The sequence below is a fragment of the Manis pentadactyla genome, chromosome 4, assembly GCF_030020395.1.
Source record: "Manis pentadactyla isolate mManPen7 chromosome 4, mManPen7.hap1, whole genome shotgun sequence".
NCBI lineage: Eukaryota > Metazoa > Chordata > Mammalia > Pholidota > Manidae > Manis > Manis pentadactyla.
Window position 1 is genome coordinate 1,896,183 of NC_080022.1, and position 25,479 is coordinate 1,921,661.

General features: G+C 65.4%; 1 protein-coding gene and 1 long non-coding RNA gene across 4 annotated transcripts; one reads left to right on the forward strand and one right to left on the reverse strand.

The window, feature by feature from the left end:
* Window positions 1–2,040: 2,040 nt before the first annotated feature.
* Window positions 2,041–23,851, forward strand: ARHGEF16 (Rho guanine nucleotide exchange factor 16). Of its 3 annotated transcripts, none has more exons than XM_036882671.2 (15): window positions 2,041–2,369; window positions 8,998–9,598; window positions 11,231–11,276; window positions 12,341–12,510; window positions 13,974–14,030; window positions 14,368–14,528; window positions 17,004–17,156; window positions 17,273–17,402; window positions 18,309–18,383; window positions 18,624–18,716; window positions 20,626–20,777; window positions 21,216–21,404; window positions 22,198–22,271; window positions 22,732–22,833; window positions 23,276–23,851. In XM_036882671.2, exons 2-15 carry the CDS (start codon window positions 9,017–9,019, stop codon window positions 23,332–23,334), a joined length of 2,043 nt encoding a protein of 680 aa, XP_036738566.2. In that variant the 5' UTR covers window positions 2,041–2,369; window positions 8,998–9,016; the 3' UTR covers window positions 23,335–23,851. The 3 variants fall into 3 exon arrangements, with proteins under 3 accessions (XP_036738566.2, XP_036738565.2, XP_036738564.2); XM_036882670.2 differs by having other exon boundaries at window positions 2,043–2,369; window positions 12,341–12,486; window positions 23,311–23,851; XM_036882669.2 differs by having other exon boundaries at window positions 2,045–2,369; window positions 23,311–23,851.
* On the reverse strand, window positions 5,377–10,690 carry LOC130683283 (uncharacterized). The gene is made up of 3 exons (XR_008996853.1): window positions 10,298–10,690; window positions 7,691–7,814; window positions 5,377–6,641 (listed from the first exon to the last, which is right to left on the reverse strand). It is a non-coding gene; the product is annotated as an uncharacterized LOC130683283 (long non-coding RNA).
* Window positions 23,852–25,479: the final 1,628 nt, after the last annotated feature.

Consider the following 25,479-nt stretch of genomic DNA (forward strand, 5'->3'; position numbering starts at 1 on the left):
AGAATCACTCTGGGCGGTACCGGTGGCAATGGGCTTTTCCTGAGAAGGGGACCTGGAGACAGGTCAGAAGGTCACTGGCACACTGGCACCTCTGGGGCTGAGTGCTGGGATCTCAGGTCACTCACTGTGTACTTGCTACATACAGGCTCCAGGCTCAGTGCTGTGGGATGGACACGTGTAAGAGCTGCAGCTGGAAAAGGCCATATTAGCACAGGTATAGTAGCCAGAAGAGAGGAGGTGAGTGATCCTCTTCTTGTCCTGGCGTGGTACTGGGTCTGTCCTGATGGCCGCATTTTGAGAGGCACAGTTTGAAGCATCATGGGAGAACATGCCAGGATGATGAATGATCTGGATTCCATGTCACATCAAGAAAGACTAAAGGTCGTGGTAAGGGGGGACCATGTAGCACCCTGCTTGGGGAGGTGGTAAGCTCCCCATCCTGACAATATTCAGGATACCAGCTTCTTCGGTCAGGGTTGGGGTCATGGCGTCTGTTCCTACCCCTCCACCCTGCCCTTTCCTGAGCTGCCAGAGGGGTCTTTCCACCAGCCCTGATCACTTTTGTCCCTTTGCTTGAACCCTGAGCGGCTCCCTGCTGCTCTCAGGATGCAGACCTCCCCCACAATCCACCCCACCCCACCCCCACCCTCTCCTCGCCATGGTCCTGCCCACCTCAGGGCCTTTGCACGTGCAGTGACCCTGCCTGAAAACTCTGCCCCATCATGGAGTCAGTAGCACCTCTTAGGGGCAGTGGCCTGGCCCCAACCCCGCACACACTGGGATAACCTCGCACGGCACTGCCCCCCACCCCCTGGGGGGTGAACCCCTCAGCTTTACAAGTGTCCATCTCCCCACTGCACTTAGCTCCAGAAGCACAGAGGCTGTGTCAGTTCTGCTCATGGCTGTATCTCCAATGCTCTGCACGCCAGGCCACATACAGTCGGAGCTCAAAGACCAGCTGGTAGTCAGGAGGAAGGACAAGGAGACTGGCTGGGGATGAACCCGGGCTAGCCCTGGAGGGAGGGCTGGGGGCAACACCAGGCAGCTTCCGCCAGGCCGTGCCCCATGTGCCAGGGTTTCCAACAGTGGGGGAGGAGAAAAGGCCCAGTGGAAACACACAGTGGTTCTTGGAGCTCCTGCTCTGGGTCCAGCAGGCGGCGTGCCTCCTGGCTCAGTGGGCAGGAAGGGGCCCCTTCCCGAGAGATGCGTGGTGGGTAGGGGTGCTGGGCGACAGCCACAGCCAGGCAGGCTTTCCCTGGGAAGGCGGGGGATCATCGAGTGTGGACAAGAAGGGTGGGCTTTGGGGAAGTCGGGCCACTGCCCTTGATGCAGGCGGCCACTGGGAACCGGGGGCAGCTCCTGAGCGGGGCCTACAGGGAGCTCACCCCGTTGTTGCAACCCTGGGCGGGTGTGGGCTGGGAACTGTGGGTGGTGGGTGACCCAGGACTCACCAGATAACAAGGAGGGCCCCAGCCCGGGGTGGAGGCCAGCATGTCCCACCGCCCCCTCCTCCTGCAGCATGAGAGCCCAGTCCCCAAGCATCTCCCCCCACCCCTTGCTGGCCTGTCCTGGGCTCTGGCCAGGGCAGCAGCTGGACAAGGCTGGAAAGGCCAGGCTTGGAGTCCAGCCTCAGCCCTGAGCAGGCACCTCCGCTAGGCGCAAAGTGGGGGCGGTGCTGAAGACCACACCTGGAAGCCGCAGTGTGTCCTGGGCTGCAGTCCGGGCCTGGCCGCCTCTCCGAGAAAATCCAGAAGGCGGGGCTGCTTCCTGGCAAAAGCAGATTACCCGCAGGGCTGGTCGGCTACCGGGAGGGCTTCCCGGAGCTGGAGGCAGCAGACGCAGCAGAGCCGGGCTTGAAGGAGAGCGGCGGCTGATTGGGGGTTGCAGTGGGGCAGGCCCCCGGGGCCCCACACCCGCAGGCGACGCCGGCCGCCGGCAGAGGGCGTGGGAGCGGAGGGCGGCCCCAAGGCGCTGCTGCCGGCGGACTCCGGCCGGACTGCAGCCCGCCGGCCTTGGGTCACGTGGGCACCCGCCGGCCAGGTGCGGACGGGCCAGGTGACGCGGGCGGCACGGCCAGGTACCGGGGGAACGCCCGCCGGCGCGTCGTGCGCCGGGCTCGGAGCCGGAGCGGCCGGCCCACACCGCGCCTGCCCGGGCGCCCACCTGGCCCGCACCTGGCCCGCACCTGGCCGCCCCCTGGCGGGCGGGGCGCGCCGCCTCCCAGCGAGCTGCACAGGAAGTGGGGGGCGGGGACGGGGAGGGACCGAGGGCCGGAGCCCTGCGCGGCCGCCCGGCCGGGGCGCGGAACCTGGAAGCGGACAGGCCGCACCTCGGCCGCGGCACCAGGCTGCCCTCCGCCTGCGGTCCAGGTGAGCCTGGGGGGGGCCCCGGGGGGCGAGGCGGCTGGGGAAGGCCCGCAGAGGGGCCGGGAACTCGGGTTTCCTTTCCTCCCCTCGCTGTCCCTGCAGGCCCCGCCCAGGGGTCTGAGAACCTTCTGGGCCCCTTTCCCGGGCCGCTGCGGGCCTGGCCTGGCTGCACCCAGGGCCCCCACCGGGCCTCAGGGGTCTGTGCCGCCGCCTCCCGGGGGCTCCCTCGAGCGGGAGCCCCAGTTAGACCTCAGCGCTGACCCTTAGGAAGCTCCAGGACCTTGAGAAGGGGTCAGAGGGAGAAGAAATGGCCCCCCGACTACCAGGAATCCGCCGCCCAAACCTGCTTTGGCCCCAGGAGTTAGTTAACACCCCCGAGAGTAAGACCCCTGCCAGCACCAGCAGCAAACGCCCCCCAGGCCCTCGGGGCAGGGAGGGGGGTGCTTCCAAGGCTGCTTCCATCCCGTTACTGCTCAGACACCCGCCGCAGCTCCTGCATCTGGGAAGCAAGGGCCCTTTTTGAGGTTCGGGGGGTCATCAGCCCAGCGTCCAGCATGGGGGCGTTCTCTGCCTCTGACCTGGAGCTGAGGCAGGGCCTGCTACCATCCCCACCCGCCCACTTGAGGTGAGCCACCCACACTTCCCCGTGGGGGGGCTCAGGGGGTGTTTGGCACCACAGGACCTGCCTGGGGCCTCCGGGCCTGTGCACCTGTCCATCCTGACATTGCCCACCCCTGGCCTAGTACTTAGGGGTGGGACCTAAGGTGGAAATCCTGGCTCTGTGTGAACCAACGCAAGTTACTTAAGCCCTCTGGGCCTCAGTGTCCTCATCTGTAAAATGGGGGTAGTAGGGGCGTCCACCTAGAGGTTACTGATTCGGTCACTTGGGTGAGCTTCTACTCTGGTCACTGCCCGTACTGTACCCACAGGCCACAGGAGCCTCTCTGAGAGGTAGGTCACTGGCCCTGTCCAGGCAGGAGCTGTGGACAGAAGGCAGGGCTCAGCCCTGGTGGGAGGGACTGATGGGACATGGGGGTCTGCGGAGCCCCCCAGAAGAAGTAAGGTCCTGAGTCACTTGGACACAAGTTACCTGGACAATGGATGGGTGAGCAGAGCACAGGGCCCCTCCTGCTGCCTGGACACCTAGGCATGAGGTCAGGCAGCCAGCCAGGGTTCCCTGCTGCCCCTGAGGACTGCAGTCTGAGTGTGACTCGACAGGCCAGGATGTTAGTTTTGGTTTCTGTGTAAATTGGCCGCTGTCTCCTCGCCTGTGCGGGTACCGAGCCAGGGGGATGACTGTCTGTAAGAGCGTCTGTTGCTAGTAGGAACCCCGCTTGCATGGCTGGCCTGCCGGGGCAGTGGTCCACTCAAGCTCCTGCCCACCCCTCTGCAGACTGGCAGCCTGGCCCCTGCAGGCCACATTCCCTCTGTACCTGGCTTCCTCGCCTGCCCAGGAGGGGAACACCCACCTTCTGGAAGGTTGGAGAGGGACTAGGCCTCAGCTGGCAAGAAAGCATTTGGAGGACACCTGTTGGTCACCTGTCCAGGCTGCCTGTCGGAATCAGGGCTCTGATCTCCCAGCTGGGACGCCTCTGGGGAGATACCGTGTGTGCTGGCCAAGCCTGGGACGGGGGCCATGTTTATGGGATATCTGGATTCAGAGAGAGGAGCTGGGGAGTGACGGGTGGGCTCTGTGGGCTGAGCCAAGTGGGTGGTCTCTGACTACTGTCCGTGCCTGGAGGCCTCATAGCAGGGAGGTGGCAGGAGGCTTCTGCTCAGGCAGGAGGCACTGCCCAGCACACCGCTGCCCCTTCCTGCTGCCAGGCTGTGTCTGAGGCTCAGCCCAGCCAGGTGGATATCCCCAGACCCCCACCCTGAAAGGCGAGTCTCTAGTTAACTAGCCAGGGTTTCTCCATCTCACTGTGGACATTAGTTCCAGATGTTTCCTTATTATGGGGCCGTCCTGTGCCCTGCAGTGTCCAGCAGCATCTTGGGCTATACTACATGAGGCCAGCTCAGCCCCCAGTTGTGACCCCCAAGAATGTCTCTGAACATTGCCAGTGTCCCCTGGGGAGTAACAGGTGCTCCAGCTAAGAGCCCCTGCGCCGCCCCAGGCACCTTGCAAATGGAGCTGTTGGCTCTGTGCCACTCAATTTACAAAGCCATCCCTGGTCCCCGTGTTGCATGCCTCTGAGGTTTGAGCTTGGCTGGGCAGAATTACCTAAGCACAAGGCCATCACTGTGGGGCGAGTCTGTCTGAGCAGAGACCGGGGTTCCAGAGAGGCCAAGCCCCACCAGGCACAGTGGGGTCAGCTGGACCTAGCGGCCAGGACAGAAGGGACAGAGGTGCCCCAAGGATGGAGGTCAGGTGGTGTCCTAATCAGAGGGGCAGTGGGTCCCACACTCGGTGTGATTTGGGTCCTGGGGCTGTGAGAGCAGCTGTGACATGAACCATAGGTCCAGCTGGGAGGGTTATGCTTCTACAGGGAAGCAGGAGGGTTGGCCCGACCCCACTAGGGCTCCAGGAAGCCCATCTGTTGGGGAGAACAAGGGACTGGGGGACTAGGCTGCGAGGTCCCCCACGCAGAGGCAGGGCAGGGTGTCCAGACCCCTAGCCCACCATGCCTCCCTCCCAAGTCCCAAGTGACCCTTACCTGCCCCTGCACATGTGCCAGGGACACCAGGACAGGCTGCTGAGTGGCAAATAGAAGGCTGAGTACCTTGCGTTCTGAGGACTTAACTCTTGGGCCCCCTGCCCCAGCCCACCTGAGCAGATGCACCAGGAAGTCACTCAAAAGGGGGTGCAGACCAGTCTGAAGCTCCAGGGATGCAGTCCTGGTGGTTTCTGCTGCTTGAAGCGAGGTGCCCACGTGGCTTTGTTCTTGCCATGGAGCTCCAGGGCCCGTGGGACCAGGGTAAGGAGACCAGAGCAAGGCAAGCCTGGGGCACCCAGCGCTCACTTGCTGGTTGGGGGTTGAGCCTGACCATTGGTGGGAACCGAGCAGGAAACTCTCCCTTCTCCCGAAGGGCCCACACTCACGGGGAGGACAGACAGCACTCAGCCCTCGCTGCCTGCTGTCCTCATCTCCAGGGAGCTTCCCGGGCTGCCTTTAATGGGCAGCAGACTCGCCTCTGTGGCCCAAGGGGCCACCACAGGGCATCCAGCATCTCTCAGTGACACTGTTGCCTGGACAGCATGGCTGGCACGTACCAAGGGCAGCAGGAAGGAGAGTCGCGGCCCCTCACCTGCACTAGCTCCGGGATACCAGGCAAAGGCCAGCGCTGGGTGAGCACTCATGGGTGGGTGCTCTGCAGAACCACGTGGCTGGAGGACAGGCCCCAGTTACAGACCCTTGTGGGCCGGGGCGCGTCCCAAAGAGCCTGGCAGGCGGAAGCACAGACTCGTGTGCACAGGAGCACCAGGCGCGGAGGCCACCTGCCGGCACCGTGCCTGTTTCTGAAGTGGGAGCTGACAGCCACCGGCACCACCAGGTGTTGGAAGACAAACTGGTGCCTGAGAGAGGGACCGACAGAGGCTGAGACAAAGGGGGACGAGAGTGTGTGGAGGACTGGAGACCAGCCAGGGAAGAAAAGAAGCCAGTTCAAAGAAAATACCATTCATTCTGTTGGACGGTGATAGATGCGGCCGCGCAGAGGTTGGAGGGAAGGAGCGCGTGTTGAGGGGTCCCCCCCCACAGGAGGACTAAGATGACCGAGCCGGAGAGAAGGGCTCACCACCAGAATGTACCCAGAGTCCCCGGTCCCCTCTGATGGATATCCCGGAGAAGACAGGTGGGAGGGGTGACCGCAGAGGTGACTCCAGGAAACAGCCAGGCTTAGAGAAAAGACGAGGAGTAGGTTAGAGGACACACGAGACCGTGGCTCGGGGAGTGAATGGGGGCCCACACCCTCGGCAGGGCGGGGGGCCTCAGCTCACAGTCTGAGGAGGGACGTTCAGACCGATGAGTCACCGGCAGCTGAAGCTGAGGACCAGGGAAGACGCCTTCTCCATTCAGGAAGGAAATAATCTACCCCAGGCCGCAAGGCCCAGCCAGTTAGCTGAGGAAGGCAGAAGGAAGATGTTTTCAGGCAGCTCTACCTGAGGCTGCCTCGGAGGGAGGGAAGGGGACCCGGGGGAGCTCCAGTGGGAAAAGCAGAAGGGGAGAAGGTGGGGTCTCTGGGAAAGCATGGAGCTGACATGTCCACTGTGTGGAATGTGTGGTCCACGGCAGGAACCCTGGAGCGCCGGGAAAAATTAACAGGAAGCGAGCCAGCCTGTCAACAAGAGGGAATCATTAACGAGGGAGACGTGGTGCTAGCCCGGAGCTCTGACCAGCCAGCCCTGCAAACACACACCCAGGGGCTGGGGCAACCTCCACACACCGCCTGGAGAGGCGGGAGCGGCCCAGGAGTGCCCACACTTAGGAGACCTCAGGTAGCAGGCTGTCCCTTGTTGAGAAGTTAGGGACAAGCCGCTGAGCCTGGAGGGCAGATCCGCTGGGAGGGACGCCTGTGCCTGTCTTTCCTGATAAGCCTTTTGGTGCTGTTTGCCTACGACCCTGGGTCTGGTAGCTCGGTGCGAAGCTAGGTGCTAAGCTGAGCGTTAGAGGGGGGCAGGTGCAGTGGACCCTGTGACAGAGCCAGGGGCCTGGAGCTCCTGCGTGGGACCGTGCCCCCGCCCAGGCCCCATCCCCGGCTGGAGGCACCGCAGGCCTGTGGGTGCAGCCGCCTTGCTGGGAGCAGAGGTCACGCCCATGGCTCACCCGACAGGTTCCATTGGGAACCTTGGCCCCAGGCAGACTTTGCCCTTCACTGGGAGAGGCCGTTCCTCTGGCTGGGTCTGGGGTGCCAGCTTTGAGGAAGGGGTCAGAAAGACGCAGGCCCAAGATGGGGAGGAGGGGGAGGAAGGGCCAGAGGGCTTACGGGCACTTGGGGCACAGTCACCGGGCCGGCCCCTCAGCGCCACCTGTTCTTGTGGACAGTGCAGAATGCCCTGCAGTGACCGCCTCCCTGTAGAGTAAAGGGGCCACAGAAGCCCAGGCCCGGGCTGCCCACTGGGGCCCTCTGTCCGGCAAGCATACATGAAGTCTAAAGAGACCCATTTCCCAGCTAGGCCTGGGTGAGTGCGGACTGGTGGACGCCTGGGTGGGGATCCGGGGCAGGGCAGACCCGCCCTTGGCTTCCAGGTCCAGGGGGAGGCCCAGTGGGCTGCTGCCATCGGGTGACTCGGAATGTCCCCAGGAATGCGTGGGCCATCCTGCTGTGCGGGAGGCCAGGGATCTGGGCAGCCCCTCCCTGTGGCCGGGAGGCTCAGGCGCACTTACCTCCCTGGGATGGGGGCAGCAGAGCGCCTGTGCGCTGAGAGCCGTGTGGGCAGAGAGCCAGGCTTCCAGTGGACGCAGCGCTCTGCTGTGATGTCGGCAGACTCTGGGGCCAGAGCTTCAAACCCTGTGGGGGACCAGAAGGGATGGGCATCAAGTATGAGAGGTGGGCTCAGGCTGGGACCTGGCTAGTGGGTCCTGAGGGTCCAGGGAGCACTGACTCCAGAGGCCCAGGCCCTGGCCACCTCTGGCTGCACACCCCCCAGGGCAGCTGAGAGCAGGTCACACCCTCACTTCCACAAAGCCGTTGGCTAAACTCCTAGTTCAGCGTCCTCCCCGGACCTGCAGGCAACGGCACAGGGTGCCGTGCCAGACCTCCGAGGTGAGTCGCACTCCCAGCGGGGCCACCTGGGGCCGGTGGCTTGGAACCCTAGTTACTCCATCTGAAAATAGGCTTCTCCCCTCTCGTGGCCTTCATCATTTTCATGTATACAAGTTTTACATGTGTACAAGCTGGATAAACACTGGCTGTCCTTGTTTTTATTAAAAGCAGAGGGGGAAGGATTGCAGGAGTGAGTTCTCTCTGTGTCACATTCTGATCTACCAAGTTGGAAGCCGGTGCCCGCAAGCTGCCAGTGCAGCAGAAGGAGGTGCTGGGTCGGCGCAGGCTCAGCCGCCCCACGCAGGACGCCCTCCTGAGCGCCTGTGCCCCCAGCCCCTCAGGATGAGCCAGATTGGGGCCCCAGGCTTCTCTGGGCCTTGTTCATTTGCAAAAGGAGAATAAATCCCAGGGCCCCTGGGAGTGGAGACAGTAGTGTGATCACGCCAGCCCAGCGGAGCTGGCCCTGCTGCTCTGGGACTCCGGGGCGGGGCGAGGCCTGGGTCCCTGCCACGCTCTCTGATGCAGGCCCAGAAAAGCTCTTCGTCCTCATGTTGACCATGAGCAGTGGTGCCAGGAGGCCGAGTGGCTGATTCTGGCCCAGGTCTGCAGGACGCATGGCCCCATGCTTACACCCCCAGCTCGGGAATTTGTCCCAGTGTGCCACCACCAGAGGAAACTCGGTGGCCTAGCAGGGCAGCCTCTACAGCTCGGACGGCCAGCCACCTGTCCCGACCCTCCCTGGCCAGCTGGGCTCTGACCTCCCTGGGGTCCTGGGCCAGCGGATGGCCGGCTCTGCTACAGGCTGTCACCACCCTTTGAGTGCTGCATCCCGGGCACAGGGTCTGGCCAGGGCAGAGGCTGAGAAGGAAGAGACTGGGCCATGGGTGGGCGTCTACATGCTTCCCTGACCTTTGCCCTTTGCCCCCAGGCCCCTGTGACCACTCACCATGTCTCAGCGGCACTCTGACAGCTCCTTGGAACAGAAGCTCCTGGAATGCCGCTTCCACTCAGAGCTACAGCTCGATGCCCAGGGGAACCCAGCACCCAGCCTCCGGATGGCCCGAGGCTCCCTGCGGCTTAGGGGCGACGCCACCACCCAGCTGGACGCCCTGGCGCCCCCGCCTCCGGCCCCTGAGGATGAGGAGACAAGGGCCACGGTCCTGAGCACACACAGCCCCGTGGCCCTCAGGATGGGCACTCAGCAGCTGATCCCTCGGAGCCTGGCCATGGCCAGCAAGACCAAGACCCCAGCCCGCCACCAGAGCTTCGGAGCAGCCGTGCTCAGCAAGGAGGCCTCCCGGCGGGACCCCCGGCTCCTCCCGACCGCCAGCTTCTCCCTGGACGACATGGCCGTGGACACGGGCTCCGGCGCGGTGCTGAGGCGGAACCTGAGGAACCAGTCCTACCGAGCGGCCATGAGGGGCGCGGGGCCGCCAGGAGGCGAGGGGGGCTCCATTCAGCTCAGCCCCAGGCTCCAGGCCCTAGCCGAGGAGCCCAGCCAGCCACCTCGGCACCCCGCCAGAAATAAGGTAGGGGGCTGCGTGCCTGGATGGGGGCTTGTGGGCAGGGAGGGGCCTGGCCGTCGCATCACCTTCATGCAGCTGCTGTTTAGTGAGCACCTACTGTGTGCAGGCTCCTGGCACTGCTTATTCGAGTGAAGCCCGACAGCCAGGCCATGAGCTGAGTGAATGTCCCCATTTCCCAGCTGAGGCAGCCGAGGCTTAGAAAGGTCCAGGGTTTTACCCACGACCCCAGGCTTTGGCGTCCCCGCTCTCGGCCACGGCGGGGAGCAGAGCCTCAGGAGCAGCCAGCACCCGCTCCGGGCCCCGAGAGGGCCTGTCTAAAGGATGGGTTTCAGCAGTGGTGGCGAGGCGGCAGCTGCCTGGGCTCAGGCTGCCAGAGGGGCTCCCACGGGGGACCCAGGACAGCGGCACCTCCTGGCCTCTCCAGCTCAGGAGCCTGATGGCTCCCGTCCCTGCCTGACAGTGGTACCCCCTCGCCATCCTCGGGAGATTGGGGCTGGCGGGAAGGGCGCCTGCTCAGGGCCCTCTGGGCCCAGGTTGCTGTCCCAGAAGCCTCTGCCACAGATGCCTGCAGTGACCATGGGCTGTGGCACAACCACCCGTCAGTGCTGGCACCAAGGGTACAGAGCCATGGGGCAGGGCACCCTAGCCATTGTCCTCAGTTAAGGACCCCTGGCCTGGGAGGTAGAGCATGGCCGTGCTTACCTGAGATGCCAGGGCCCCAGAAGCTGCCTCAGGACCTCGGCACTCTGCGCTCACCCAGGCCCAGGCCTGCAGGGCCTGTCTGTTCATTCGCTGCTGGTTCACAGCTCAGCAGACATTTGCTGAGTGCCCGCACGCCAGTGCTGGGGCACTGGAATGAGCCCAGTGGGCAGGCACTAGGAGGGCTCCCAGGGCATTCGGGGTGCTCGTGTGCTAATGGGGAGTCCTGGGTACAGGAGGGGCCCAGGACTCCAGTGTATGCCCAGACCTGGAAGCTGGAGGGGTGCCAGCCGTGGCTGGGAGCACCACGTATTCCAGACCAGCAAGGGGAGTTTTTAGGCCCCAACTTGTTCCAAGAAACCAGCTCCTGCTTTCCCGGAGCCAGCGCACCTCAAAGTCACAGAAAATGGTGTTTCCCAGCCAAGAGAGCACACTCTGAGTGACAGCTGGTGGGGCCCAGGAGTGGGGCCCCCGAGAGCCCTGCGAGCCCCCCACCCACCACAGCCCCATCGTCAGCTGCAGACCCCATGTCTGTGCCGGCAGCCGAGCACTAACCTGCCAGCTCCCCCAGACACCCCAGGGCCCAGTCTCTGGGCCCCTGTGTGCAGCTCCCCCCTCACCTTCTCGGCCCTTCCCAGCTACACCTGTCCTGCCTTACTTGAGCCTCCCTCCAGACCCAGTAGGAACACCCCTCCTTCCTTGACTAGTTCAGTTCTACCTCCTCCAGGCAGTCCTCCTGGATCTGCCCAGGCCTCGGTCACCTGCCCTACTTGCTCTGACCCTGATTCCGCTGCATCCTACCCACCCTCCACTTGGCCCCATATCCCTTGTGAAGCCAACATGTGAAGCTGTGATGTCTCTGGGCCCTGGGGGAGTAGTGTAGACACCTGCCCCTCCTCCCCACTGACTGCTGGTGTCTGTGACTCCTTTGTGCAGAGAACGCTGGGGCGGAAACGTGCACACAAGGGTTCATTCAAGGATGGTGAGTGTGGCCTCCAGAGGTGGCTGCAGGCTGGGCCCCAGGAGGCTGGTCCCGCTGGGGCTGTCCGGGGAGAGGGGCAGGTTTGGATGACCTGGCACAGAGAATATGTTGCCTGGGATCGACCTCTGCAGTGACCCTAGTAGTCCATCTGACCATGCAGCTCTGAGAGGTCTAGAAAGTTCTCTTGGACTCTTTCTGCGCTATCCCAGGATCAGGAGACAGACAGAGCCCCCACACTCACCCCCAGGAGACGTCAAGCATGTCATGCACATGCCAGGCCCATAGTGGCTGCGCCGCTAGGACCAAGGCCAAACGAGGCATAGGCCACGGGGGTGCAGACACTCACGCTGTGGGCTTTGCCTGGAATTTTTGCAGCCTACAGGGGCCCCTGAGGGTGTGGGTGATGGGCTGGGCCCCAGCCGTGCCTTCAGGCTGCTGAGGGTGGGACGCCAGTGGCGCTCCAGGGGGAGGTCGAGGGGTAGGTGCCTTCCCAGCCAGGATGGAGTGCCCAGTGGGTGTGAGGGGCAGGGTCCTGAGGAGGCAGTGGCCCCAGCCAAGTAGGGCTCTCCCTCCTGGCCACCCCCCAACCTCTGAGGACAGCCACAGGCCGGGGAGTGGGGAGGCATCGAGGTCCAGGCACCAGCTGCTTGCCCAGCGAGGGAGCAGGTGTGGCAGGGAGCTGAGGGTTCAGGCGCCCTGGGCTGCGCACCACCTATCCCGGAGCAGGCGCTGTGCAGCCGGAGGGCGGGAAGCTGCGCTCCGTGTGGGGGGCTCTGGGGACGAGCACCCAGCCCCCCACCTAGAGCCCCTCCGCTGCCCCACTCTGATTCGTCGGCTCAGCCAGGCCTGAAGGTGCCACATTCCCCACTGGGACGCCACCCCTGTCCTGGGCACGTCCAGCACAGCCACGGCAGCCAGCCGGCCCTGGGGGAACCTGCCCCGGGGGGCCCTGTGCTGCCTGATGCTCTCGGGGGCTCCTCGGGAAGGCCCAGCCTGCGGGTTTCTGGGGGATCTGACCTGCTCGGAGCCGTCAGGCCCACAGATGACGCAGCCCTTCTCCCCAGACCCCCGGTTCTACCAGGAGGTCCGGGAGCGTGGCCTGAACACCAGCCACGAGTCTGACGACGACCTGCTCGATGAGCCGTCCGGTCCCGAAGGAGCCCAGAAGGTGGGCGGCCCCATCGTGGTTAGGAGCTACCGGCCCCCGCAGGTCACCTGGAGCCGGCTGCCGGAGGTAGGGCCGGGGTGGGGGCGGCAGCGCCGGGGGCCCTCCTCCCCACCCGCGGGCCCAGCAGCCAGCCCAGGCCCTCCCAGTGGAGGGCCCTGTCTGTACCCAGCTTGCTGCGGGCTCTCCTTCCTGGTGCCCTCAGAGCTGCCTGCCCTGCAGGGCAGGCTGGGGGCACTGCCCAGGGGAGAAAGCAGTTAAGGACACATGCCATCCATGCCGTGCCCTCTGCTCCCTGTTCTGCCCGGGGCCTGCCCCCAGGAACCTGCCCAGAGGCTCTGAGTGAGGAGGCAGGAGGCGGGGGAGGGAGCCGGGCCTCACCTTCGATGGAGCCGAGCCCCTGCCACACTGCAAACCCTCTGGGCCCTGCCCTGCCTGGCCGTGGGGGGGTCTCAGCAGAAAGCACAGTGGGACAGAGGCCCCGGTGCTCTGAGCAAACCCGTGGGGGGGCAGCTGGCCTTGGGGCAGACTCCTGGGCCCATTCCCTGAGAACTGAGGACATTGCTGGCTGTGGCTGTGGGCGTGGTGGGCAGCCGGGAGGTGGCCTGTGGGGCAGTGGCCTCCTCATGTACCTCCCCATGGGGACAAGTGGGGCTGGGGCACTGGGACTGCCCACCAACCCCCACGACACCGTGTGGGGTGGGGTCCCCAGGGTGGGGGTGAGAGCAGGCAGATGGAAAGGTCTGGAAGTGCACATTTATTATAAAGCCGGTGCTGGGTGAGTACAATCCCCCCGGTCAGGCGTGGGGTCCAGGACACGGTGCCCTCAAAATGCTGATGGAGATTCTTATCTCAGCCACCCGAGCTCAAGGTACCTCAGCCAAGCCTCTGGGCTGCACAGGAGGCATGGGTTCACCCCTGTACCCGGCTCTGTTGATGGCCCCTGCCCAGCCCAGTGAGGAGGAAAGCGAGATCCGGGTGGCCTTGGGCCCTGCAGAGTGGACCCGCTGTCTTGGCAGGCTCTGCAGGGGAGCAGCAGGGCGTGGGGGCTGAGTGAGCCACACTTCAGCCAGGGCAGCCTGGGGACCGGAGAGCTGGGACGGTGACCCGTCCCCCGAGGCAGGGGCTGACACCTGGCCCAGCTGTCTGAGCTGCGGCCCTGCCCCCACCATGCCCATCAGCTTTCCCAGCCCCCAGGGCTGCCGGGGGACGGAGCTCCTCCCCGCCCGGCCCCTGGGCTCCCCTCCCAGTGCCTGTCCCCTTCATCCGCTGCCCAGGGCTGTTCTGGGCGAGGCTGTCTTGGGGAGGTTCCCACGTGGAGAAGATGTAAGGGACAGGACCCTGCAGGGACAGGCCGGCTCAGCGGCACTAAGCTGTGCGAGGGTGGCCCCAGGCGTCGCACGAGGGGCGGCTCTGCCCAGGCCGGCCTGGGCACCCGCCTTCTCTGGGCCGCTCTGCCACCCATGTGGCTCTGGCCAGCAGGGAGGAGGGCTTCCAGGATGTGGCCCCGTGATTCCTGGGCTTGTCCGCAGGTGGTAGAGTCAGGCATCCTGGACAAGCTGCCCGCTGAGGAGCGCAAGAGACAGGAGGTAAGGGGACTGGGCAAGGAGCGTGGCCCACGATATATGTGGGAGGATGATGCCGGGCGTCGCCACCTGCCGTGCACCGTTGGCCCCTCCTGGACTAGTCAGGATGCCGCCCGGTGCCTTTGGCCAGGTTGGGCCGGGGGTGGCTGCCATTACCCCTTCTCAGACAAAATGAGTCCTGATCCCGTCCCACGGCGTGTAAGTGGCTGAGCCAGAGCACGAAGCCAGGAGTCTGGCTTCCCCCGCCCCCAGATCGCCTCCCGTGACCTGAGCGCTAGTCGCCGGCGCCTGGACCAGGCCCGCGTGGTGGGCGCCTCACGTGAGCCCTCTCTCACCCCAGGCCATTTTCGAGATCCTCACATCCGAGTTCTCCTACCAGCACAGCCTGGGCATCCTGGTGGCCCAGTTTCTGCAGGCCCAAGAGCTGCGGGCCACCATGACGCAGACAGAGCACCACCACCTCTTCTCCAACATCCTGGACGTCCTGGGCGCCAGTCGGAGGTGAGGCCCGTGCCCGGCCCCCTCGGTGCCGGGGAGCCGCCTGCCCCAGCGGGAAAGGCTGGGGCCCTGGCCTGCGGATGGACTGTTTGGAGCAGCCACTGGCCAGCGGGGAGCATAAGAGCCTCCACGAGCACTGGGGCTGTGGGCGTGCTGGTGCCCCCCCCACCAGGTACCCTGCTGCCAGGATGTTCAGGAGGACAGGGCACAGCCCTGTGGAGTGTCGGGCATGTTCCTGCCAGGAGGGCTGAATGACATGGTGTGAGGTGCCCAGAGGGCGGAGCTGGCAGAAGGTGGCCTCAAGTTGCAACCCCAGGTCATGTTCTGCCCAGCGAAGTCTGGTGCCAGCCCAGGGCTCTGGTCGCAGGGCCGGTGGCGGGGGCAGGGTGCAGGGAGCAGTGTGCGGGGGTGGGGTGGGGGGTGTGCTGGGTGTGCAGCCACAGGCCTGTGTGTAAGTGCACATGTATGTGTGTGTGCGTGGGGATGTGGGTGTTTCCTCCCATGGAGGGCAGCCAGCTATGCAGCTGGGGCTCAGCCCTGAGTTGCCCTGTACCCTGGGAGATTCCTCCCTGAGCCTCTCGAACCCGATGGGGCTGGTCCACAGGTGGGTAGAAGGGCAAACGGTAGGGTGGCCCAGCAGCCAGTTCTGATCTCAGTGCGGACCCGCCCCCACTGAGCCGCCCGTAGAGTCTGCTGCCCGCAGGCCCGTTGGAGCGCCCAGGCCACAGCCCTGGGTATATCTTGTCCCTGAAGACGGGCTGTCAGCAGTGCTTCACCGAGCGGCCGTGGGAAGGGGCTGCCCCTCCACCAAGCTCCTCTGACCCTTTGCTCCATGTCCCCCAGCATGGCAGGGCTGAGGGCCCTGACCCCCATTGGCCAGCGGTCCCCTCTGTCACCATGTCCCCACAGTAACCACGTGTTTACTCCAACCTCTCCAGAGCGCCCAACTGCCACAGCTGTCCCCAGGTGGGACAGCCCGGCCTCTTCCCCTAGATGTGTCCTGGCAGCTCTTGTCCATTCCCGGTGGCCGTCCCAGCTATTCTGGGTCAGTGGCTGATGGCCAGCTCTCCCAGAACTTGCTGAGAAACCCTCGGGGTCACCTACGGGAGGCACTGACTGGCCTGGCCTGGCCTGCCTGCATGCGTGTGTGGGGCCCTGCATCTGGGCAGCAGGGGCCTGGCACTCCCTCCAGTGTGGAGGGTCCCCATCTGTTCCTGACACGCCATCCCCATCTGCTGGGACCACCCAGCGGTGGCTCAGAATGTTCCCACCTATAGGAAGCCTGGACCCCTGTGGCAAGGGTCCTGCTGGGGCCCATGAGTGGGACCTGAAGGCCCTGCCCGCCTCCCAGCCAAGGTTTCATTGCCCCCAATGAACCCCAAGGGTAGGCAGGGTGAGTCTCCCATCTTCTGGGGGGCAGGTGGCCCGTAGATTGGTAGGGTTGCTCTTCCACCCCTACGTGGCCTACTGCTCCAACTTCTGCCCCTGAGGACCCGGGACCCTCCCCGAGTCCTGCTCCCCAAGCCCTGCATCATGGTCACACTGCAGGACACGGGGTGAACACTGAGGGCCATGGTGGCACTGGTTGCCCTTGGCCTGGTCACTCCCTGGTGAGGTGTGTAGGCCACCAGGGGGGTCCCTTTTTGGGGGGGGGTCTGTGCAGGGGGACTGCCCTCTGGTCCGCCTCCAAAGGTCAGCCAGCTGTCTCGTTTCCCAGGTGGGCTGCCCAGGGAGCCTAAGTGCTGTACTTGGAAAAGACCCTCCCATCAAAGCCACCCCAGGCCCAGGGATGGGCCAGGGAGCCCGGCCCGAAAGGGCCCTCAGGGGAAGTTGCTCAGAGGGCCAGCGCTCCTGGGCTGGGAGGGCCTCCCGGCTGCCTTGACCAGGGCCTGGAGCGGAGACAGGGCCTCGGGGCCCCATGCCCTCTGGCTCTGCAAGATGTACCGGAGGCCCCGGCCAGTAGCCTTGCACACCTGATCCCCTGCAGCAGGTCCAGCCACCTTCAGACAATGTCTCAGAAGGGAACCCCTGAGGCAAGCAGGGGGCTGGTGATCACCTCTGTGGCCTTCCCAGAGCTCCTGGCCCCACCCTGACCCTGAGCAAAGGGTGCCTGGGCTCCGGGCAGATCCTGGTGGCTCCAACTCAAGTCCCAGGGAATCAAGTCAAAATGACAGGTTCTCCGTCCATCCTGCATCCATGGTGCCCATTCAGTCTCTGCCAGAATCAGCAGGAAGTGGCCTTGGATTCAGCCATGGGTGTGTGCCCAGTTGTTTCCTGTCGAAGGAGCCGATCATACCTGGGAGGCCACGGCTTATAGCTGCCCTGGGCTAGCCAGGGCCCCGTGTGGCCTGGGCAGCCGGTCCACCATGTGCCTGCCCAGTGCGGCCCCTGGGAGCTTAGCTGGGCCCCTCTGCGTGTGCGTGTGTGCGCGTGCCTCTGCACAAGCACGTGGCGGACAAGCGGACCCTCCCCGCTTAGGTTCTTCGAGGACCTGGAGCAGCGGCACAAGGCACAGGTGTGCGTGGATGACATCAGCGACATCCTGGAGGAGCACGCGGAGAAGCACTTCCACCCCTACGTGGCCTACTGCTCCAACGAGGTCTACCAGCAGCGCGCCCTGCAGAGGCTGACGTGAGTGCCCCGCCTGGGCCGCTCCTGCCTGCAGCCTGGCCTCCACAGGTCCCGCTCAGTTTCGTGTGGGCCACCCGCCTCCGCCGCAGCTGAGGGAAGCCCTGTTCTCTCTTCAGAAGCAGCAATTCCGCCTTCCGCGAGGTCCTGAGAGAGATCGAGAAGCGGCCCGCATGCAGGGGGCTGCCTATGATCTCCTTCCTGATCCTCCCCATGCAGAGGGTGACCCGGCTGCCCCTCCTGACCGACGTGAGTACAGGCCCAGGCCCCGGCCGACGGGCGCTGCTCCTGTGACCTGCGGCTCCACGCTTTGCCTATTAGGCTCCGCAATTAATAGCTAGGAGCACAATTCAGAGGCTTTAGCAGCCATGACCGCCACCACCATCGCCCACCGGCCCCTCTGCCAGGAGCCCTTCCAGGGCTTTGCAGGTCTTCCTTCACTCGCCCGGTTCAGGAGGCTGATTCATGCTGAGTCAGGACCGGTGCCTCCCAGACCCTGCCGAGGCGGTCGCTGCCTTGTCCCAGCACCCCTTGGCCCCTTGTGCTGGGCATGCACCCCTGGGGTGGCCTGGGTCCCAGTCACTGTCCCCCTTCCACGGATTGAGGTAGGGGCTCCAGGGAGCTCCCTGGAATGGCTCCTGCCTCGGACATGCCAGCTTATGGGGCAGAGGGGCATGTGGTGGGTGAAAAGCACATGTGCACACTGGCAGGTACACCTGTGCACATGCAAGTGTGCACAGACATGCACATGTGAGCACACACATGGCAGGAGCCCAGTTAGGCTCCAGGGGCAGCATGTGGCCGGTGTTTAGAGGATCAGCTGTCCAAGCAGGTGGGACATCAGACCCTGCAGGGCCCTCTGGGAAGTGTATAAATAGGGGCTGTGGGTGGCCTCCCCTCCCGGACCAAGAAAGACAGACTAGAAGGGTGGTGTCCTGGGGCGCACCTGCTGCAGGTTTCCACCCAAGCCTGACCTGACAGAGCCCTTTGGGGGCTGTGCACCTCAGTAGGGCCTGGCAGGACCTCTGGGCACCAGCCCTTGGCCTCCCTGCAGCCCCCACTGGGGTCTGGTGTTGGTAGGCGAGTCCCACCCCATGCAGGCCCCTGAGCCCTGCTAAGGGCACCTGGCACACACGTCTGGTATCTTTTCTGTAGACGCTGTGCCTCAAGACCCAGGGCCAGCCTGAGAGGTACAAGGCTGCCAGCCGTGCACTCAAGGCCATGAGCAAGGTGAGGGGGGCTAGGGAAGGGGAGGCCGAACCGAGACCCAGCCCAGACCCATCTGGAGGCAGAACCCTGAGGGCGGGCAGGGAGGGCTTCCATGTCGCCTACCCCAGGCTTTCCATGGGACCAGTGGGGCAAGTGAGACCCAGAGGGGGTGTGGTGGCACACAGGGTGGGAGCCAGGGAGCTGTTGGGGGGCAGCAGGTACGCCCCAGCATGGCCCACTCAGGGTGCACACGCGTTGCAGCTGGTGAGACAGTGCAATGAGGGGGCCCACAGGATGGAGCGCACGGAGCAGATGTACACGCTGCACACACAGCTGGACTTTGGCAAGGTCAAGGTAGGCAGCCATGCCAGCCCAGGGGCTCTCAGGTCGGGCATGGCCCCCTGCATGTCCCAGCTGGAGAGGGGCCTTGGGGTGTGCCCGCCTTCCCTGGGGTCTCTGCCTCAGCCTCCCCAGGCCTATTTCCCTATCTGGGAGCATCCCTGGTGGCTCCTACCCCCCTTGGCCGTGGGGCTCACATCCACAGCCCTCCTGCCTGAGGTCAGTGGTGTACAGGTCTCTCTGGCCTGTGTCCCCCACCCCCAGGGCTGCAGGGCTGGAGGGGAGACCCACCCCAAGGGGAGCAGGCGGCAGCCCCGGTGGAGGCTCCACCCTGAGCCAGCTCCTTGCTGGCCATGCTAAGGACAGAGATGAGGCATCACGGCCAGCTGGGTCTCAGGCTTCCCTGTGAGGCCAGGAATGGCCTGTCAGTTTGGGCAAGGGGGCCTAGGCAGCCTACACCCCTCCCAAGCAGCCCGGGCTCAAACTTCCACCCCCATAGGTCTCCCGCCATCCCCCAGTGGCTGCCCACACCAGCAGACCCCTGCCCCTGAGCCTGCTGTGCCCCCAGGCAGTTGGGCCCCTGCCTAATGCAGGAAGCACCCCCCTGGGAAGGTCTTGTCCTTGTGGGAACTGCTCTGCCTAAATCCGGCCCCAAGGCGGCCTCTGCCCACCCCCACCAAGCCTGGCACCCCCTCCACTGGCCTGTCTGCCCCGGAGCCCTGTGGGCTCACAGCAGGGGAGGCAGGGGACGCAGAGGGATACTGGGGCCCAAGCAGCCCTGCGGGCTGGCCTCAGCTCACCGTCAACCAGGCTGAGCTGCTGACCCCCAAAGGCTGCCCAATGGGCCAGAGCTCCGTGGGGCCACTGCCATGGGCATGGCAGGCAGGGGGCAGCAGAGCCATGGAGGGTAGGCACACAGGCTCCAACAAGTGGGGCAGACTCCTTGGGGTGGGCCGGGGTGGGCTTCCCAGAGGCGGCATCAGGGTGGCGATGGCCTACTGCCTCACTGAGCCTGAAGCCTGTGCAGATCACATAGGTGGTGCCCTGACCCTCTCCTCACCGGGCAGCAGACCTCGTGTGTGGGGTGGAGTATGCCCCTGGTCAGAGTCAGGACCTGGTCCCAGGCCTGGCTCACCGTGAGCGGGCCTCTCACCCCTGCGGCACCTCGTAACTAGTCCTGAAGCAGGCATGGGGGCGGGAGAGCAGGCCGACTGCCATGGTGCTGGCCAGAGCCGGGGGCATGGGGGGCTCAGGGCCCAGCGGTGTGGGGTGTTGAGGGCATGTCTGGGGAGCAGAGGCTAGCGGGCAGGCCCTCCTCCCTCCCTCCCGAGCGCCCTGCCTGCCTACATCCCACTCCTGCCCAGCCCCCCCAAGCATCAGCTGTGTCTGGGTCGGGGGGCAGCTGGGTCTGAGCACCAGCCCCAGGCCAGGCGTGACACTGGCCATGGTCATTGAGGGTCCGCACAGCAGGGCAGGGGCCTGGCCGCCTATGCCTCCTATTCTGTGCTTTGGCCAGGCCCGCTTCCCAGGCTGCAGCAGAGAGGCTGCCCCTCTGCAGGAAAGGCCCCTGGACAGAGGTGGTCCTCAGAGTGGGCAGCCCCTCACCCAGGCTGTGCATCGATGCTGCCGAGCTCCCCTGCCTGGTGTGATGTTCGTGTGGGGGCCTCCGTGGGGCGGCCTTTGCTCCCAGCTCAGAGCAGCGCTCAGGGGGCCCAGCAAGCCCCTGGGCCTGGTCGGAGGCAGGATGGGCCTGACTGGGTCGCCAGGCAGAGCCTGGCACAGAGCACCTGCCACCGACTGAAGGACGCTTAGCTTGAGGCTGGGCCATGCTCCGTCCGTCAGTGCAGCCCCAGGTGACCTCGGAGGCAGGCTGCACATCTTGCGCCCCAGGACTCGGTACTCTCCTGGGCTTGTCCCCCCTCAGTCCCTCCCGCTGATCTCCGCCTCCCGCTGGCTGCTGAAGCGTGGGGAGCTTTCTGTGGCAGAAGAAACTGGGCTTTTCCGAAAACTCGCCAGCCGGCCAACGTGCTACCTGTTCCTGTTCAATGACGTCCTGGTGGTCACCAGGAAGAAGAGGTGGGCCCTGCCAGTGGGGCGTGGGCAGCAGGCACGGCCTGGAGGTTGGGGAGGTGGGCTGGGGCCTGGGGGTGCCACCTATGCCTCCTGACCTCAGAGTCGGGGTGCACAGCAGGGCCCCCTCCCAGCCGGGCCTGCCCCGGGCGGTGGCCCCGCTTAGACACACGCATGCGGCCTCCTGCAGGCGCTCAGCCCCACGCCGTGACGTGGGGTGGCCCGTGCCTCTCCTGTGCTGGCTCTGGCTTCTGTCCGTAGGCCTGCGTCTGCCTGCCCAGGCCACGAGGACCCTAGAGCTTGAGGCCTCTGCTCTCCAGGGAGGTCAGCTCTCAGGAGCAACCTGGCTGGCTGGCCCCCAACTGCTGCGGAGGAGCCAGCTGGGCAGGGAGACCCGCGCTGCCCATGGACCCCCACAGCATCCGGCCGCCCATCTCCCCGCAGTGAGGACAGCTTCGTGGTCCAGGACTACGCCCAGGTGGACGACATCCAGGTCCAGAAGGTGGAGCCCTCGGAGACCAACCTGCCAGGGGGCGGCAACCGCAGCTCCTCCGTGCCGTACCTGTTCCAGGTGGCCCTGCTGCGCAACAGCGAGGGCCGCCAGGAGAAGATCCTGCTGTCTGCCGACTCCGCGTAAGACAGGAGGCCCACTCTGCTAGAACGCATTCAAGCCCAGTGTCCCGAGCACCACTGTGCCGCATGCTGCGGTGGGTGCCGGGGATGGCCCTGTCCTCACGGAGCCCACGCTCCCAACGGGGTCACACTCGCACAGTGAGCAGCCAAACTGCCCGGCTGTCGCAGGGGTGAGGGCTGAGGAGACAGCGGGGCAGGGTGGGGCATGCCGGTGGGGTGGTGAGGAAAGCCTCATCACAAGGCAGAGCTGGGGGCCGCTCCCGCAGGGGATGGCCGTGCAAAGGCCCTGAGGCAGGCGGCCCCTGCCACGGAGCAGTGGGAGGACGTGGGGCCGGAACACAGGTTGGGGCAGTGGGGGGCAGTGAGAGGTAACAGGGAGGAACAGTGGCTCCTTCCTGCACAGCCTCCTTAGCAGATCTGAGGCTGAGGCTGAGGGTTTCAAATAGCAAACTGACAAGGGGCTGGGGCACAGCAGCAGGGAACAGGGTGGCCTAGGGTCTGGGGTGCTGCTGCCTCCCAACTCTGACCCTAGACAGGTGTGACACAGGCCAGTCCACCAGGGTGACGCCTGCCTGCCACCCCTCCCACCCTGGGTCTTCCCATGCCTGGGCTCCTGAGCATAGTGGGTTGGGGGGCCCAGACAGACTGCCCGCTTACAGCTCAGGAAAGGGTGCCCAGGCAGTGTGCGCGTGTCTCACCTCGAGGGCTCCCGCAGTGCCACACGGCGGGGTGGAGGGTGTCAGGCCCGAGGTCACCAGGCTGGGGCCTCACTCGCGCTCTCCCTGGCCCCCAGGAGTGACCGTGCCCGGTGGATCATGGCGCTCACCCACGGGGAGCGGCTGGGGCAGGGCCCCCACAGCAAAGAAGGTGAGCACTTGCCCCACACCAGGTGGCTCGGGGGTGGCATGGAGGGGGCGTCCACATTGCCACCTGCCCCCAGGGTGGCCTGCCGGGTGGGGGCCCCAGCCCTGGTACATGTGTACCCCTGTGCACGCAGACCCGTGGTCTCAGTCCTCACCCACCCTGCGCTGGGGAGAGGGCACTGCCCCTTGCCTGGGAGAACAGGCCAGCGGCGGGAGCAGGCTGGCCTGCAGCTCTGTCCCCCAGTTCCTGGCCCTGAAAGCAGGACAGCCTGTCCTTTGGTTTCTGGGGAGGCTCCTGCTTTAGCCAAAGGGAAGCTGAGACCTCTGTGGTCCCCCCCAGCCCCAGGGGAGCCAGGCCATGGGGGATGTTTTGGGAGGGGAAGCCCTGCCCAGCACGGGCTGCAGAGCTCCCAGGCCGCGCTCCCTGGGACCCCACCATCGTTGACACCCTCCCCGTGCCACAGACCTGCTGCAGGTGGAGGTCACCAGGGCCTACTTGGCCAAGCAGGCGGACGAGGTCACACTGCAGCAGGCCGACGTGGTGCTGGTCCTGGAGCAGGTGGACGGTGAGCAGGGCTGTGCGGCAGGCGGGCTGGCACTCCGGGCGTCTGGAGCCCCGCGAGGGTCCGGAGCACACCAGCACGGGCTCTGCTCATGGTGGCCTGATTCCATGGCCCCCTCCGGCACCCCCTGCAAGGACGCCTCCAATATCCCCAAGTCCCTAAAGGGCTATTTGTTGCTGTGTCCTAAGCAGGAGGAGGGTGTCTGGTGCTCTGGGGACCCTGCGTGCACCTGCGCAGGGCAGACAAAGCTGTCTGCAACCAGCTCAGCTGTGGCGGTGGCGGGTGGAGGGCCTGGTGGAAGCTGGGTGCCCACGCGGCCTTGGCAAGGCCCCCGAGGCAGGAGGAGGGAGTGGTCTGCTCCAAGTGTTGCCTGGCCCTGGTGTCTTCTGGAACGGCAGCTCGGAGGCGTGGGGGTCTGACCTCGGGGCCTGTCCCTGGTTCCCAGGACCCTACCCTCACCTGCCCCACGTCTGGGTCCAGGTTGGTTCTACGGTGAAAGGCTGAGGGATGGAGAGACAGGCTGGTTCCCCGAGGACTTTGCCCGGCACATCACCAGCCCCGTGGCTGTGGAGGACAACATGCGCAGGATGGAGCGGCTGCGCATGGAGACAGATGTGTAGCCCGTTGTGCCGGCACCTCACGAGGCCGGGCAGCTGCAGCCCCGCTCCAGCGAGCGGCTGTGCCAGACGGCAGGGAGCACGTGGGCCTGTCCCAGAAGCCGTGATGGGCCCTCAGCTCCCCAAGGACCCATGGGTGCTGCTGAGGACATTCCCAGGGGGAGGGTCACACTGCCCCCGCCCCCGGGGTGTCCTCCGGCTCTCAGAGTCACGTGGGCCCCACGGATCCTGACCCCACCCTCCCATCCCCCAGCGGGCAGAGGACCAGCTCTCCCTGCGCCCCTCCTGTCCCACTGCACCATGTGGGCCAAGGAGGACTGTGAATGCCCAGGGCTGGACACTTAACCAGAGCTGGGCCAGCTACGGGGATGTGACCCTGCTGTAAAATTGCTACTTTGCTTCCAGAGACAGTAAAGAGTGTCTTTAATTCCTGCATCTCCACAGCCAATCTGAGCTAAAGGGAAGGCACGAGAGTCCCCAGAACTTCCCAAGGTGCCACGTGTGGCCACCTGTGCCGGGTCCAGGGCTTGTCCGGCCCGTCCGTGCTCGCCTGTGCTCGCCCTTGACCCTGTCCTGTCGGTCCTCTGGAGCATCGTGGGCCAGGCCAGTGGGTCTCCATGCCTGTCCCCACTTACTCCCTTAGAGAGCTAAGTCTGACCGGTGGGTCTGGGGCTCGAGGACATAGCAGAGCCTTGGGGGTTGCTCTGGGGTGTCCCTCATAGCCCGTCTGCCCCCAGGCTGGAACGAGCACGTGGGGCATGGCAGGCCGCCTCTAAACTGGCTGGCTGACCTAGGCGGGAAGTGTCCCACTTCCCCGGGGAGGGTGTCAGTGTGCCTGGGTGGTGGCTGTTGGCTGCTGGGCCAGGCGCCCAGACTGGGAGGCCCCTGCCAGCCCTCCTATTCCCGTGCCCACTCCAGTGCCCGTCAGCTGGGATGGTGCCGTCCTTGGGGGGTGCGGGCCTACCATCATTCTCCTGAGAACCCGCCTGTGTCCCACTGGGGCTCTGCTTCTGGATGGATGAAAGCCAGGGCCCGGCTCCAACCTGCGGGCATAAGTGGTGACTGGGGGGCCCCTGCTGCCCCTCCCGGCCCAGGCCGCTGCAGGGTGGGCAGGAGGAGGGACTGGGCGGGGGCAGCACCGAGTGAGGAGGCTGCTCTTTGCATCAGGTGTGGAGGTGGTGCGCACCGGCAAGGGCAGCGCCTACCACTGGCCTCCACGGTGACTCCCGGGCCTCAGGCGATGGGAAGGGCGTCCTGGGCGGGGGCTCCCCAGGACCGGGGGAGGGGCAGACCGGGGCTCAGGGAAAGGCTGGTCTGGGGGGCCAGGTCACAGGGCCTCGGCCGTCCCACTTGTGACCTGGGTTAGCAGTGCTTTTCCTGGAGCTGCTGTGGGGCAAGCTGGTGACCGAGGCCGTGTGCCCACCTGCAAGTGTGCAAACATGCGTGTATGTGTGTGCACACGTGCATCAGGCAGGAGCCCATGGGCCACAGCCCTGGGAAGCCCAGCTGCCCTAGCCCACCTGCTCGTCCCCGGTGCTGGCCCTGAGCTCCCTGGGGGAGGGGCAGGCTGGCCCCCGCGTCCCCGTCCTGTAACGGGGATCTTCAGTTCAGGGAGCAAAGTGGGTTTGGAAGTCCTGGGTTTTGCGACCTGGGGGAGCTTCGTGACCTGGGGAATTTCCATCTGCAAAGCGGCTGAAGGCCCTGTACCCCTAGGCAAGGAGTAGGCGCGCTCTCCTGGGAGAAGGGGCCAGCCTGCTGGGGCTGTCTGGGGGCAGGGGTGCTAGGGGCGACTGGGTCCACTTGGGGAGGACCAGGCCAGGCCAGCTCAGGGCAAGACGAAGTCACAGTGGAACCAGGAAGCAAGGCGCGAGGAGCCCAGGGGTTGTGGACCGAAGGCGGGGGCCACACAGGCCCCTCCGAGGGGCCTCTGCTCCGCCTGGGGTCCGCCCTGAGGGGTGCTGGGCCCCTCAGCGGGAGGGTCTGACCTGCCCTCTTGCTGAGCTGGTCCTCTTGGGAATCATGGGGGCCTTCC